The 16070-nt window shown below is 42.2% G+C and overlaps 1 protein-coding gene and 1 non-coding gene across 2 annotated transcripts in view; both read left to right on the top strand.

The window, feature by feature from the left end:
* PPEF1 (protein phosphatase with EF-hand domain 1) overlaps positions 1–16070 on the top strand; it is an 80638-nt gene that overhangs the window by 39064 nt on the left and 25504 nt on the right. The window contains exons 6-9 of the mRNA XM_040421821.1: positions 5610–5724; positions 10384–10430; positions 10681–10847; positions 14408–14444. Of these exons, the coding sequence (XP_040277755.1) occupies positions 5610–5724; positions 10384–10430; positions 10681–10847; positions 14408–14444 (366 nt within the window). The remainder of the gene's footprint in view (positions 1–5609; positions 5725–10383; positions 10431–10680; positions 10848–14407; positions 14445–16070) is intronic.
* LOC120996856 lies at positions 2632–2717 on the top strand. The gene has a single exon (XR_005777954.1). It is a non-coding gene; the product is annotated as a small nucleolar RNA SNORD71 (small nucleolar RNA).

Raw genomic sequence — 16070 nt, 5'->3', positions numbered from 1 at the left:
GGTCAGTGCCAGGAGATGGTCAAAGGAATAATTGGTAGTGAGGAACAAGGTCAGGGACAATCCAAAAGTCAGAATACCAGGGATCCAAACAATAGTAATACACACTAGTGAGGCCAAGAAGACCAATCATAGGCAACTGTGGCCAGCATATAGTCTTCTGACAGGAAGCATATTAAGTCGGCTCCAAGCCTGATTGGTCCGGCATCCCTTCTCCCTGATAGGCCGATCAGCCCCACCCATTTTTCATTGAATTATTTTCTATAAATATTTGGTCAATCATTTATTGAACCTTTTATTTTCTCTACTTTCATTCAAAGACAGAGGGATTTGTCTATTTTATAACTACTAAAAATAACAGGGTCATGACAAAATATTAAAGGGGTTGTCCTTAGATTTAAATTTATCAACAAGATCTGATTTTTTGGAGTCTGACCACTGGGTCCCTCACCAGTCTCAAGAACAGTGGTTCTTCTGTGTCCTCCTGCATGAATGGAGTGGTGGCCATACATGTCCGTTACCACTCCATTCATCTTTAAAGGGGTTCTCCGGGAATTAAGAAAATTAAAATACCTAAATATTACTTTATTATAAATATATTCCCAAATACCTTTCATTAGTTATAATGGTTTATTTTGTCTGGGGAGCAATCATTAGGAGAAATAAAATGGCCGCTGTCCTATTAGTACACACAGAACCTGTCCTAATCACACAGCAGGATGAGTTACTACACAACACTGAGCTACAGAGCTACCTCATTCTCCTCTATGCTCTACTTGTCAGAGATTATGATCCTGAATACAGTTTAATAGGATCTTCAGCTGAATCTCTGTAGGAATGGAGTTTATGAGGAGACAGCTGAAGTACAGAGAAGATGTACAGGGCAGGCTGTGGTAATGGAGGCTGTATACAAGTGCTGCTGCTCCTCAGCCACATCCCCACCTCCTCTCTGTACTTCATGTCTCCTCTTGAACTCCATTCCTACAGAGATTCAGTTGAAGATCATATTAAACTGTATTCAGCAGCATAATCCCTGACACATAAGAGAGGAGGGTGAGGCAGCTCTTAGCTTAGTGTTGTGGAATAACTTGTCCCCCTGTGTGGACAGGTTTTAGGTGTACTAATAGGATGGCAGACATTTTATTTCTCCTAATGATTGCTCCCCAGACAAAATGAGCCAATATAACTAATGAAAGGTATTTGGCAATATATTTATAATTAAGTATTACTTATTTGTTTTCATTTTCTTAATTCCTGGAGAACCCCTTTAAGGGACTTCTGAAAATAATCCAGTGCTGTACTCATTATCTTAATCAGGGGATACATTTAAATCTTGGCACAACCCCTTTGCAGACATATTAGAGGATCAGAAAAACATGTATGATTTGTGCCAAAAACAATGACACATCTGTTCAAAGGTTGTGTGTGGTAGATTCACTGAAACCACCCACACATCTAACAAATCAGTTAGATTTGGCCAAATGGTGCAGGGAGCATGATTACACATTCTGAAGTCACCCACACCTATCTCATAAAAATTGTAGATATTATTGTGTACTTTTTTACTCCAGTAGTACAAATAAACTGTATAATATATGTCCTGATGTGGCATAGTTGCTAAATGACCCTTATTTAACAGAACAGTTCCACACCTCTTTCTGAAGGAGATTTTTACGGGATTGCTATGGTTTTTAACAGATATGCTCATGTAGTTGCTTACCTCATGTACATCTTCCCCATGGTTTCTTCTTTCTAAACTTGCACCCTTCTAACCTGTTTCCACAATGTAGACAAATCCCTCTGGTTTGTTTCCATCCTGTATGTAAAACTTCCTGTTGCTGTATCCAACCAAACCCATGATGCACTTCTCCTTTCTCAGCCACAGCTCCAGCACCGCCCCTAACAACACCCAGCTAGTTTATAGCTCCTCTCACCTTGCTAGTTACATAGACACTCTCCCATCACTGCCCCTGTTACTGCTTTGACACATCCATGGACATAACATCACAGGAAATAGGAAAGAGCTGCATGGACATGGTCATGTGACCACAGCCCACAACAGGAGATAGGAGCAATAAGAGGAAAGGAAATACATTAACAGCTACTTTAACCCCTTCTCGACTGCAATCCGTCTATATACGTGATAGCTGCACATACCCCGTGCAGCTATCACGTGTATAGACGTCATTGCAGTTCTTTAATCCAAGCGCTGCAAAGCGCTTGGATTAAATCTTCTGCCCCTGTCCTGCTGCTGTCACGGATAGCATACAGTCTAGTAATGCCAGCAAGGGACCAATCAGAGTGGTCCCTTGCCGGCAATCGGATCGCGGCAGTGTTAAAATGCCGGTTTCAGGCTCTGATCTGCGCTCTGCAGATCAGAGCTTGAAATCGGGTAGTGTCCTGAAGCCCCCTATCTGTGCCCCCTTCTTGTGTGCCTCCAACCCCCCACCACCACCGTGAGCCCTGCCTCTGCCATCGGTCCCCGCCCCCCATCCATGTATCCTGCCCCTGATGCGGTCCGCCCCCTCCCCGTCCAATACATTCATCCTGCCCCGATCTGTAATTTATGAATGCTGGCCGTATCCCCACCCTTTTCCAGCGCTGCCCCCTGCCCCCGATGCGGTCCCCGTGCTGTGTGTGATGGCGGCGGCTCCATTCCTGAGCCGCCGCCATCAGCAGCGAGTGTCAGCTCTATGCTGACACTCTGCTGTAACCACATAGATGCCGCGGCAGCGGCATCCATGGGGTTAATAGAGGGAGGGGGCTCCCTCTCTCAACCATCGGGGCTGCAAAGGCGTCCGGTTTTCATGGCAAAGGCGTCCGGTGCTGCCACCTACAGGACATCTGGTAGTATTATACTTTGGAATGCAAGAGCATTGCAAAGTATAGTACAACCATCAGCCCCACTGGATCTTCAAGATCCAAGAGGGAACTGAAAAAAAAAAAATGAAAATAAATAAATAAATAAAAATGTAAATTAAAAAAATGAATTGCCTTTTCCTATATAAAACAAAACAAAAAAAACAAAAACCACACATATTAGGTATCACCATGTCAGTAACGACCATCTCTATAAATATATCACATGATCAACCTCGTCTAATAAACACCATAAAAAATAAAAAATAAAAACTGTAAAAAAAAGCCATTTTTGTCACCTTACATCACAAAAAGTGCAACACCAAGCGATCAAAAAGGCGTATACACCCCAAAATAGTACCAATCAAACTGTTACCTCATCCCGCAAAAAATTAGCCCATATTTAAGACAATCGCCCAAAAAATAAAAAAGCTATGGCTCTCAGACTATGGAGACACTAAAACATAATTTTTGGGGTTTCAAAAATGCTATTATTGTGTAAAACTTAAATAAATAAGAAAAAGTATGCATATTGGGTATTGCCACGCCCGTAACGATCTGCTCTATAAAATTGTCACATGACCTAACCCCTCAGATGAACGCTGTAAAAAAAAAAAAAAACTGTTCCAATTTTTTGGTCACCTTGCCCCATAAAGTGTAATAATGAACGATCAAAAAATCCTATGTACCCAAAAATGGTACGAATAAAAACCTCAACTCTTTCTGCAAAAAACGAGCCCCTGCACAAGACGATCAGTAGAAAAATAAAAAACATATGGCGTTCAGAAAATAGACACACAAAAACATAATTTCTTTTTCAAAAATGCCTTATTATGTAAAACTGAAACAAACAAACAAAAAAAAGTAGACATATTTGATATCACTGCGTCCGTAACAACCTCCTCTATAAAAATAGCACATGATTTACCATGTCGGATGAATCTTGTAAAAAATTTAAGATGAAAAAAGGGTGCTAAAACAGCAATTTTTTTGTTACCCTGTCTCACAAAAAAACTTAATATAGAGCAATTAAAAATCATATGTACCCCAAAATAGTACCAATTAAACTGTCAACTTATCCCCTTAGTTTCCAAAATAGGGTCACTTTTTGGGAGTTTCTACTGTAGAGGTGCATCAGGGGGGCTTTAAATGGGACATGGTGTCTAAAAACCAGTCCAGCAAAATCTGCCTTCCAAAAACCATGTGGAGTTCTTTTCCTTCTGTGTCCTGCCGTGCGCCCTTACATCAGTTTACGACCACATGTGGGGTGTTTCTGTAAACCGCAGAATCAGAGTAATAAATATCGAGTTTTGTTTGGCTGTTAACCCTCAATGTGTTAAAGAAAAAAATTTAATAAAATGGAAAATCTACCAAAAAAGTGAAATTTAGAAATGTCATCTCCATTTTCCTTTAATTCTTGTGGAACACCTAAAGGGTTAACAAAGTTTGTAAAATCAGTTTTGAGTAACTTGAGGGGTGTAGTTTCTACAATGGGGTCATTTATGGGGGGTATCCACTATGTAATCCCCACAAAGTGACTTCAGACCTGAACTGGTCCTTAAAAAGTGGGTTTTGAAAATTTTAAGAATTGCTTCTAAACTTCTAAGCCTTGTAACATCCTAAAAAAATAAAATAACATTTCCAAAATGATGCCAACATAAAGTGTACATATGGGGAATGTTAAGTAATAAATATTTTATGAGGTATCACTTTCTGTTTTAGAAGCAGAGAAATTGAAATTTTGAAAATTGCGATTTTTTTTAATTCTTTGGTAAATTTGGGATTTTTTCATAAATAAAGGTGATATATATTGACTCAAATTTATGACTGTCATGAAGTACAATGTGTTACGAGAAAGCAATCTCAGAATGGCTTGGATAAGTAAAAGCGTTCCAAAGCTATTACCACATAAAGTGACGCATGTCAGATTTGTACATTTTGACCTGGACACTGGGGCATCAATGACCTTTGGTCATGAAAGGGTTAATAAATGACTAATTTTAAGGATGTTGATGCAAACTGGACAACTCTTTTAAACCTTTTTCTGCAAGGGGTTCATCACCAATTTTCACCTGTATACATATACAAATAAAACCTGAATTATAAAATAAAGAATTAACATTCTGCCCTCCATACCCTTATATTTTGTGTAAGTAATCACCCGCAGGGGCGTAGCTAAAGGCTCATGGGCCCTGGTGCAAGAGTTCAGCTTGGGCCCCCCCTTCTCTCAGTGCTTTGTAGCCAGGGGGGCATATAGGCTTCCTGCTGGCTGAGGCAAAAAATGAAACAGCACCTCCCCCCCATGCCAAATTCTCGACCTTACCCCTTCCCTCCAGCCAGAGTAACAGTGTAACTTGACCAGCATGCACTTTCTATAATACTGGTGTCTTCTTATGTGGCACAAGGGTCTTTGGGCCCCCTCAGGCTTCTGGGCCCGGTAGCGACTGCTACCTCTGCACCCCCTATAGCTACGCCCCTGATCACCCGGCACATTACAATGTCATGTAGGTCCAGAACTTCAAATAAAAGCTGCAGCCTGAGCAGAGCTTTCAACATTATACCAAAACCAAGGCCGTAGCCCTAATATTCTATTCTCGACACTTATTTAATGATATGATGTATTATTCTGTACGTCATTGACGTGAAAGGGTTAACACATATACCGTCAATAGATATGTGTAAATGATACCATATAGAATGGTTTGCATGACATAATTACATATATTTTACAGTATCAATTATTCATATTTCAGCAACTTCATGCCCGGTATGTCCTTCAGCTCTTCCATGAAATCAAAAAGTTCCTAAAGCAAATGCCAAACATTGTTCATTTAACCACATCATACTCTAAACAGATCACCGTATGTGGTGAGTATTGTCTGTGGACCGGACTCAGAAGAACCTATCATACAGCTTCATGTAATGTCACTGACAGGAGGAGCAGATTCAGCTTGGATTCCATCAGTGTGTCAATGTACAGATGGATATTGTTAAGTAATTAACGTAAAGTAAAAAATTCTTTATGTTATACATATATTTATACAGGGTGGCCCACGAAAAATAACCCGTATGACAAGATGAACGAGCAAGTGGATTTTTTTTTCTTTAATTACCCACAAGTCACAAAAGATATTGAAAGTGGTCCCCGTTCACATCTAGGCATCTTTGGGCACGTCGGTTTATGTTGGCTGGTACTGCTTGTGATGCTGTGGATGGTGTTTGTGATATTTTCCTCGAGTTCATCCAGGGGATGTGGATTGTTAGTGGACACTTTCTGGTTTAAATTTCCCCACATATAAAAATCACCTGTGGACAAGTCTGGGGAACGTGGTGGCCATAACTAGTGTTGAGCGAATAAAGCTTTGGATCATTGATCCGAAGTCGATTCGGTCAACCACTTCGATTTTAATGCTGTCTCCGTACAGCATTAAAATGCATTGGTTCTGTGGAGCTAAACTTTGTTTCACCTGAAGTCGCGTGAGACTTTGGTGAATGAATTCGGTATTCATTTCTGCATCTTTAAAAACATTTAAAATTAGGAATCCAAAGTCGGGTTTGGTACTGGCTGGTACCTCGGTACCAAACCTGACTTTAGATTCCTAATTTTAAATGTTTTTAAAGATGCAGAAATTAATACAGAATTAATTCACCGAAGTTTCACACAACTTCGGGTGAAACTAATTTTGCCTACTCGGAGGCAATACATTTTAATGCTGTATGGAGACAGATCTCAGAGAGCATTAACACCGAAGTGTGTGAACGAATCAACTTCAGATCTCTGATCCAAAGCTTGATTCGGTAAAGCCTAGCCATAACCCCTTGCTCATAGTTCACTCCTCCGTAAACAGTTCATGGACCCATTCCAGTGAGTTCTGTGAGGTTTGGCATGTTGCCCCATCTTGTTGGAAAAAGCAGGACATGTTATCTTCTGGAGTTAGTTGGTTGTAAAACTGTTCAAAGATGTCCAGGGAAATTGTGGTATTCACAGTTGATCTGAAGGAAATTAGACCCATTATTCGTGTTCCTGACACTACGCACTAAACGCCAATTTTCTGGTTGTGATGTGTTTTGTGAGTGAAATGGGGATTTTCAGCAGACCAGTACCTCGTATTCTGGGTATTTACGTGACCTGATAAATGATACCAAGCCTTATCTATCATGAAGTACAGGAATGGGTCCAAATGTCTGTCAGCAATCATAGTCAGCAACCAAGTCCAGTAATTCACGTGTTTTGCTTTGTCAGACTCCTGCACACACGTTATTCGGTACGGTTTCAGGTTCAGAGATTTCAGCACTCGCTGACACGTCGTTCGTTATACACCAACTTGCTGAGACAGTCTTTGAGTTGATTTTTGGGGGCTACTTGCAATCCTCTCCTGAATTTCATGTACAACTTCAGCCCTCCTGATTGATGTTTGCAACAGAGCCCGTTGGATGCCATTTTCGAACCAGACTCTGAATACAGTCTTAGTTGCCCATAGCAACCAATTAGAGCTCAGCTTTCAGTTCCTACAGGGCTCTGAAAAAATGAAAGCTGAACTCTGATTGGTTTCTATGGACAACTAAGACATATTTACTATTAGGCAGTTTATTTTGGAGATATTGGAGGCAGGCTACTTTTTCATGGGCCACCCTGTATAATATATATCTTAAAAGGCTGGTTTAGTTGAAGTGTGAGTTTCAGGCAGGAAAATGAGATGGCCTTGGTTATGATATGCCACCCAGGGCCGGCGCTTCCATAGAGGCAAGGGGGGCGATTGCCCCCGGGCCCCCGAGTCCTTAGGGGCCCCCCCGCGCCGGCCCGCAACTAACTATAGGCAGGACAGTGACAGTCACACGGAGATGAGCGCTTCCATTGTGGAAGCGCTCATCTCCAGTCATCTGTATCGCCGTCCTCAGGACAGCGATACAGATGGCTGTGCAGCAGGGGAGGGAGAGGTGTTTCCCTTCCCCTTCCTCTGATAGGCTGCATCAGAGGCCAGCGCAGGCGGCATGATAACGTCATCGCGCCGCCTGAGCCCTGAGCCGTACGGGACACAGGCTGGAAGAGGCTTGCATCACATCGCTGCCAAGGAGGTAAGTATAAGTTTTTTTTTTTTTGGTTTTGTTGTCAATACTATTAGCTACTGGCACATGATGGGGGGCTCTGGATACTGGCACATGATCGGGGGGGGGGGGGCTATGGCTACTGGGACATGATAGGGGGGGCCCTATGGCTACTGGCACATTATAAGGGGGGCCTATGGCTACTGGCACATTATAGGGGGGGCCTATGGCTGCTGGCACATGTTGATGGGGGGCTCAGGCTACTGGCACATGATAGGGGGGCTCAGGCTACTGGCACATGATGGGGGGGCTATGGCTAGTGGCACATGATAAGGGGGGCTCTGGCTATTGGCACATGATAAGGGGAGCTCTGGCTACTGACACATGATAGGGGGGGGCTCTGGCTACTGGCACATTATAGGGGGGCCTATGGCTACTGGCACATGTTGATGGGGGGGCCTATGGCTACTGGCACATGATAGGGGGGCCTATGGCTACTGGCACAGAATGGGGGGGCTCAGGCTACTGGCACATGATAGGGGGCCTATGGCTACTGGCACATGTTGATGGGGGGGCTCAGGCTACTGGCACATGATAGGGGGGCCTATGGCTACTGGCACATGATAGGGGGGCCTATGGCTACTGGCTCATGATGGGGGAGCTCAGGCTACTGGCACATGATAGGGGGGCTACTGGCACATGATGGGGGGCTCTGGCTACTGGCACATGATAGGGGGGCCTATGGCTACTGGCACATGATGGGGGGGCTCAGGCTACTGGAACATGATTGGGGGGCTCTGGCTACTGGCACATGATTGGGGGGGCTCTGGCTACTGGCACATGATATAGGGGGGCTCTGGCTACTAGCACATGATATAGGGGGGGCTCTGCTACTGGCACATGATATAGGGGGGTTCTGGCTACTGGCACATGATATAGGGGGGCTCTTGCTACTGGCACATGATATAGGGGGGGCTCTGGCTACTGGCACATGATATAGGGGGGCTCTGGCTACTGGCACATGATATGGGGGGGCTCTGGCTTCTGGCACATGATATAGGGGGGGCTCTGGCTACTGGCACATGATATAGGGGGAGCTCTGGCTACTGGCACATGATATAGGGGGGGCTCTGGCTACTGGCACATTATTGGGGGACATCTATGGGGGCACTTATTACTGGCACATTGGGGGCACTTCTTACTGGCACATTATTGGTGGGCACTATAGGGGCATCTACTGAGGCCAAAAAGAACGGTTATTTTATATGGGGGCTCTGTATAGGGGCATTTTATACTGGGACACATTATGGTGGGTGCTATGGGGAAGGTGGGAGAGGAGTACTATGGGGTAATCTACGGGGGCACTAAGAAGGGGTATTCTATACTTACAAATTATGGGGGACACTGAGGGCATCTACTGGGGCACTATATATGGGGCATTTTATACTGGTACATTATGGGGGGCACTAGGAGGGAGGGGGGAGAGGAGCACTATGGGGGCATTTACTGGGGGCACTATATAGGGGTATTTTATACTGGCACATTATGGGGGCACTATGGGGACATTAGCTCAACTGGGGGCATTACAAGGGGGTATTTTTTGCACTGTCACATTATAAGGAGAATTATTTCTACTGGGTGGCATTATGGTAGGCTTTATTACTCCCCCATGGTATGACCCCCCTAGTAGCAGCACCAGCCTCTCCCTGCTCTGCTATCCCTCTGCCCCTTCTCCAAATCCTTATTATGAAATCTTTCTCATTAGGATAAAACACATCAGCTCCGCCGAGCCCCCGGCCAAAGTGTGGAAGTGGTGTCCGAGATCCCCAAGGGTCAAGCCAAGTAATTGTAAGTTTTCATATGGAATATGTTTATGTTATACACATATAGCATACACCGTGCCCCACAATATACAGTTTCTTCTGTAAAAGTCATCAAGTGTCGGGGGAGGGGGGCCCTATTTCACCTAGAACTGGCCCTGATGTCACCACTTTATGACTGGTGTGGGTCTGACCTCTGGGACCCTCCACTAATCCTGGGAATGAAATGGATTATCCATTGATTAATGTAAAAAATGAAAATCTGATATAATATAGTACATAACAATCTCTTACTAAGAAAGCCTGAACCCTGTACATGAGATGGATGCAGAGATCTGCACCCACTGTGCAAGGAACTATAGCAGAGCTTTATTCAAGTAAACAACTTGGTAGGCAGGAGCATCGCCGTGCCGGGAAAACCTACAAGGGAGTGCAGCGCTAAATAAGAGCTGCATCCATTTTATTCTCAGGATTGTTTAGAATCCTAGAGGTCAGATCCCCACTGATCATAAAGTGATGACATAATAATACACTATCACATGGGAACACCTATTTAAATTATGGAAACACCCTTGTAATTAGTAATTTTGTACTTTAAAATGCTTCATTTTAAAATGCAGTATTGTTGTTACTATCAATTATTTATCCGTTTTATGATTAGGTGACCTTCATGGGAAATTGGATGATCTGCTGCTGATATTCTATAAGGTACAAAAATTCTTGATTTATGTGCAGTTGGGGAAGTTGATAATTTTTGGGGGGGATCTAGTATACAGTATTTTGTGCAAAAGAGTCAGTTAACCAGCCTCAGGATAGGCCATCAATATATGATGCAGCATGCAGCATTTGATTACTATGGATTACTTTGATTACTATGGATTACTGTGGATTACTGATTATCTTGTTTCCCTTTGTAAATCCTTATCTGTTTCATGTATGTTGTGATTGTGTTCTGCAGAATGGTCTCCCTTCACCAGAAAATTCTTATCTGTTTAACGGAGATTTTGTAGACAGAGGGAAGAATTCTATAGAAATACTAATAATCCTCTTTGCATTCCTCCTGGTCTACCCAAATAATTTACATTTGAATAGAGGCAACCACGAGGACCCCATCATGAATCTGAGGTACCACAGCCATTAACATGTTTGTAAAGTTTACATGTCATTTGAATTGTAGCTAAAAAAAATTGTAAAGCAAATCTGTCACCAGCTTCATGCTGTCCTATCTTAGGGTAGTATAAATGGTGACAGAGATCCTGATACTGGGTCATTTACTTGAATTGAGCCAGTTGTGTTGATAACATCAGTACTGAGAAGTTCCAGATGAGCAAAGCAATGGAGACCACTAGAAACAGTGCATGAGCTCAGGAGTCCCAATATTCATGAGCTCCCAACCACTAATTGCCATAGGAAGAGAGCTCTCAATCAGCAGGAGTGGGGAGAGCCAGGAGCTTCTGATTATGAAGAGTCCTGAGTTTGTGCAGTGTACTGAATGGACTTCAGCTCTCAGCTTGTGCTGAAGCTGCTCAGAATTGATTTTAAGAAAGACAATTAAGGCAGTACAAGTAAGTGACCCAGCATTTTGCTCTTTCACTACCCTCAGATAGGACAATATAAAACCGGTGACAGATTCTATTATTCGCAGCTGTAGTGAGAGAGAGACACAGCCTCACAAAGATGCTGCTGGATCCATTAAAGGAGTTGTCAAGGTTAAAAAATTGTCAAAGTGGTAACATTTTATTAAAATTATACTGAGCCCTGCCACCCTGATCCTCCTGGCCGGGCTTTGTCTACATGACTGCAGTGATGACATGCCCATATAATTCATGTTACTGCACTAGCCAATCACTGGCCTCAGTCATCTCGTGCCATTTACTGCTTAGGCCAGTGACTGGCTGCAGCAGTCATGTCCAGTATATCAGCATGTCATTGCTGCAAACAAGAGCATGATGTAATGTTTGGTATTGGAGCAGAGGGGGTTTGAGCCAGTAAGTAGAGATGAGTGAACCAGACAAGGGAGAGAGGGAGAGAGACTAGTATGCAAATGTGTGTTTCTCAACGATATATATATGTGTTGTCTAAGGGGAACTCTGTCTCATTATGGAGAGCCCATGTTACTCCGAGTACATGTGAGCAGTATTGTAGGCCAGGCGATGCCCCTCTGGGTTTCTTGGAAAGATATTCAAATTATCTTTCCGAAATCTATCTGATGCCAGCAGAGGTTAGACATGGTAATTTGCATTTATTTTACCCAGAAATCCAGAGAAGTATTTTGTAGCCTACAATAGTTGTGACGTGTATCAACTGGTCTCCATAATAGAAATAGAACCCATCCAGAGGGTCCCCCTAAGGCCTTGCCATTAGAAATGTTCTCTTTTTTTCCTCTCTGATTAAGGGCTTTTTTCCTGAAAGAACTAGTTGTGGATGTGAGGCTGGCCTAGCCATTTTTCTAGCTGTGCTACGTAAGCATGTTTAAAGGGCAGAGAGGCATTTCTGCTAATCTACTGTGTGAAAATCATGCGGTGCTCATATTGCTGCTGTGTTCTTCTTACTTTTTACCTACTTGCTGTGCAGCAGCAAATAGATATAATTATAGCTCCCTCCTATTCACCTGAGCATACATCATCTGTATAGCAAAAACAGATACCATTTTGATTGAATGTCAGATAAACCAGAGAAACCTCCAAAGTAACATTCAACTGTAAGTGAATCAAGAGAATTACAACATCCCACAAAGCTCACACTTCTCTCAATGAAACATACACGCTAGTTATCTTTCTAAAAGGACTGGAGAATCAGAATTCCTCAAGAGAAAATCTTACTTAGTATTGTATGCCAGGTGACACTACTCTTGGTTTACGTGAAAAGCATACCTCAAATCGCATATCTTAATTAATTCTTATGCGATTTGCATATACTCTTTCTAGAAACCAAGAGTAGTGTCACCTGGCATACAATACTCATGCTTATTTTTAGGTCTCCCCTAAAAGAGTATCCCACAAGGCAAGTTAACCAAGTAAGACACGTTTCTCTTGAGACATTCTGGTTCGCTTGTCCTAAAAAGGGAACTAGCTTGCATGTTTAATTGAGAGAGGTGTATGATTTGTGGGATATTGTAACTCTCTTGTTTCAGTTAAAGGTTACTTTGGAGGTATCTCTGTCTGAAGTTGATCCAAAATTGTGAAATAAAGTTGCTGAAGTTGTTGCCTGTCTTTGCTGATGATGTATCCCCAGGTTAATAGGAAGGAGCTATAATTATATCTACTTGCTTCCCTCTATCTCTCTACAAACTTTGGACCTATCACAAGGCAGTTTGCTCATCCTTATCTGTAACTAATTAACTATGACTAATTTTATTGTTTTAACACTTCCCGTGACTTTCAACATTTTTTTTAATTTATACAACTACAATAGGTGTATTAGTGTATTAGTGACTTATGCAAGTAGTTGATTCACAGTTACACTAATACTGCTGTATAATGTCTTCCATGCTGCTGCTGCTTCTGAGGGTGTACTACAGAGAGTAGGGGAGCCTGATCTCCTGCTGTCTGTGTGCTGTGTATGGAAGACATCTTAGCAGCTATTACCCAAACACTTTGAGCTGAGTTTAAGGACAACTGACTATTAGAGATAGAGCCTTCAGAGCCTTCTGACAATAAATGTAGAGTACAAGTCATACTATATAATGGGCAGATATATTGTTATTCCTCATGCGCACACACAACAGTACACTGTGACTTTTGTTTACCCTTTAGGCCTCTTTCACACGAGCGTGACGGATTTGGTCCGCATGCGTTCAGGGTGCGTTCAGTGAAACTCGCACCGTTTTGCAAGCAAGTTCAGTCAGTTTTGTCTGCAATTGCGTTCAGTTGTTCATTTTTTTCCACGCGAGTGCAATGCGTTTTGATGCTTTTTTAACACGCATGATAAAAAACTGAAGGTTTACAGACAACATCTTCCGGGTGCAATGCGTTTTTCACTGAAGCCCCATTCACTTCTATGGGGCCAGGGCTGCGTGAAAAATGTAGAATATAGAACTGATGCGTGAAAAAAAACACACATGTACACAGACCCATTGAAATGAATGGGTCAGGATTCAGTGCGGGTGCTATGCGTTCACGTCACGCATTGCACCCGCGCGGAAAACTGGCTCGTGTGAAAGGGGCCTTATTAATCCAACATCAGCGACATTTCAGGAATAGCCACTTGACATAAAAAGCCTAACTGATCAATTCACCACAAATATATAGTATTTTATGAAAGAACGGCTCATAACTTGTCTTTATTTCAAGATCTAAGCATACTGGGGTAACTTGTGGTCATCAGAAAAATCAAGTTCTTGTATACTTTAATATAGTGTTTCGTAGGTTACGCCTTGTACAAGCCAACGAAAAATAATAAGGCCACTACATAACTGGTCCACTTCCCTATTAAATAATCATGGGTTTATTTACCAGTGCTTCATTCTGAGAATTAGTGGAGTTCCTGGCAGTCAAACCATCAATGATGAGCATGTGATAAAATACAGTATCCCAGTATAACACTTTCACTTCTAATAATGTGAAAAATATTTTTAATGAAAATATTTTTTTTTATGTCTCTTGACATGGAAGAAATATGCAGCAATATGAGAATTGAGATACGGTATGTATTTATCATTTATATTGTTATGTCCTTTTATTCAGGTATGGGTTCACAAAAGAAGTAATGCAAAAGTACAAGGTAAGTTTTTATGTCATTATACAGTACATAAAACTCTTCAAAGGGGTTGTCCAATTGTCCCAGGTGGTCAGCTGGACACTGTGAAGTCCAGCTTTGACAGTCAGTTGTCATTGTTGTTATTGCTATGTGTGTCCATTCATTCCCGTGGGGTCAACTAAATTGGTGACCATTAGAGGCAAAAACACATCCATTGCCTGAGTGGGACCCCAACCCAGGTAACACCACACCATGATCACTACCAATATCACTAAATAGTGGCTGACTAATATTACCATACTGATACTAAACAAAACCCTGTACAAAGACCAAAATGACCACCATACAGTGCAGTTATATCCAGTGACGTACAGTTAATGTCTCTGATTGGAATGGTTCACTTTCCTGTCTTCTCCATCTGAGACCACCATAACGACTACTTCCATCCATGACTTGTGTCTACAGAGACATCTTTTTGGCTCCTCACTTTTGTAGCCCCTTGTGCTCCCTTCAATAAGTATAATTACCCTTGTGCCCCCCAAATGCATATAAATGCCCCCTGAGTAAATATAAATTCCCCTTGTGCCTCCTTAATAAATATAAATGGCCCCCTGAATATACTGTACACTGAACAAAAATATAAACGCAACACTTTCGGTTTTGCTCCCATTTTGCATGAGTTGAACTCAAAGATCTGAAACATTTTCTACATACACAAAAGACCCATTACTCTCAAATATAGAAACATAGAATGTGTCGGCAGATAAGAACCATTTGGCCCATCTAGTCTGCCCAATATACTGAATACTATGGATAGCCCCTGGCCCTATCTTATATGAAGGATGGCCTTATGCCTATCCCATGCATGCTTAAACTCCTTCACTGTATTTGCAGCTACCACTTCTGCAGGAAGGCTATTCCATGCATCCACTACTCTCTCAGTAAAGTAATACTTCCTGATATTACTTTTAAACCTTTGCCCCTCTAATTTAAAACTGTGTCCTCTTGTAGCAGTTTTTCTTCTTTTAAATATTCTCTCCTCTTTTACCTTGTTGATTCCCTTTATGTATTTAAAAGTTTCTATCATATCCCCTCTGTCTTGTCTTTCTTCCAAGCTATACATGTTAAGGTCCTTTAATCTTTCCTGGTAAGTTTTATCCTGCAATCCATGTACCAGTTCAGTAGCTCTTCTCTGAACTCTCTCCAAAGTATCAGTATCCTTCTGGAGATATGGTCTCCAGTACTGAGCACAATACTCCAAATGAGGTCTCACTAGTGCTCTGTAGAGCGGCATGAGCACCTCCCTCTTTCTACTGGTAATGCCTCTCCCTATACACCCAAGCATTCTGCTACCATTTCCTGCTGCTCTATGACATTGTCTGCCTACCTTTAAGTCTTCTGAAATAATGACCCCTAAATCCCTTTCCTCAGATACTAAGGTTAGGACTGTATCACTGATTTTATATTCTGCTCTTGGGTTTTTACGCCCCAGGTGCATTATCTTGCACTTATCAACATGAAATTTTAGTTGCCAGATTTTTGACCATTCCTCTAGTTTTCCTAAAACTCTTCACAAATCTGTCTAAATCTGTGTTAGTGAGCACTTCTCCTTTGCCGAGATAATCCATCCCACCTCACAGGTGTGGCATA

The sequence above is a fragment of the Bufo bufo genome, chromosome 3, assembly GCF_905171765.1.
Source record: "Bufo bufo chromosome 3, aBufBuf1.1, whole genome shotgun sequence".
Lineage (NCBI taxonomy): Eukaryota > Metazoa > Chordata > Amphibia > Anura > Bufonidae > Bufo > Bufo bufo.
Note: the sequence above shows the minus strand (reverse complement) of the source record. Positions and strands in the feature narration are given on the sequence as shown.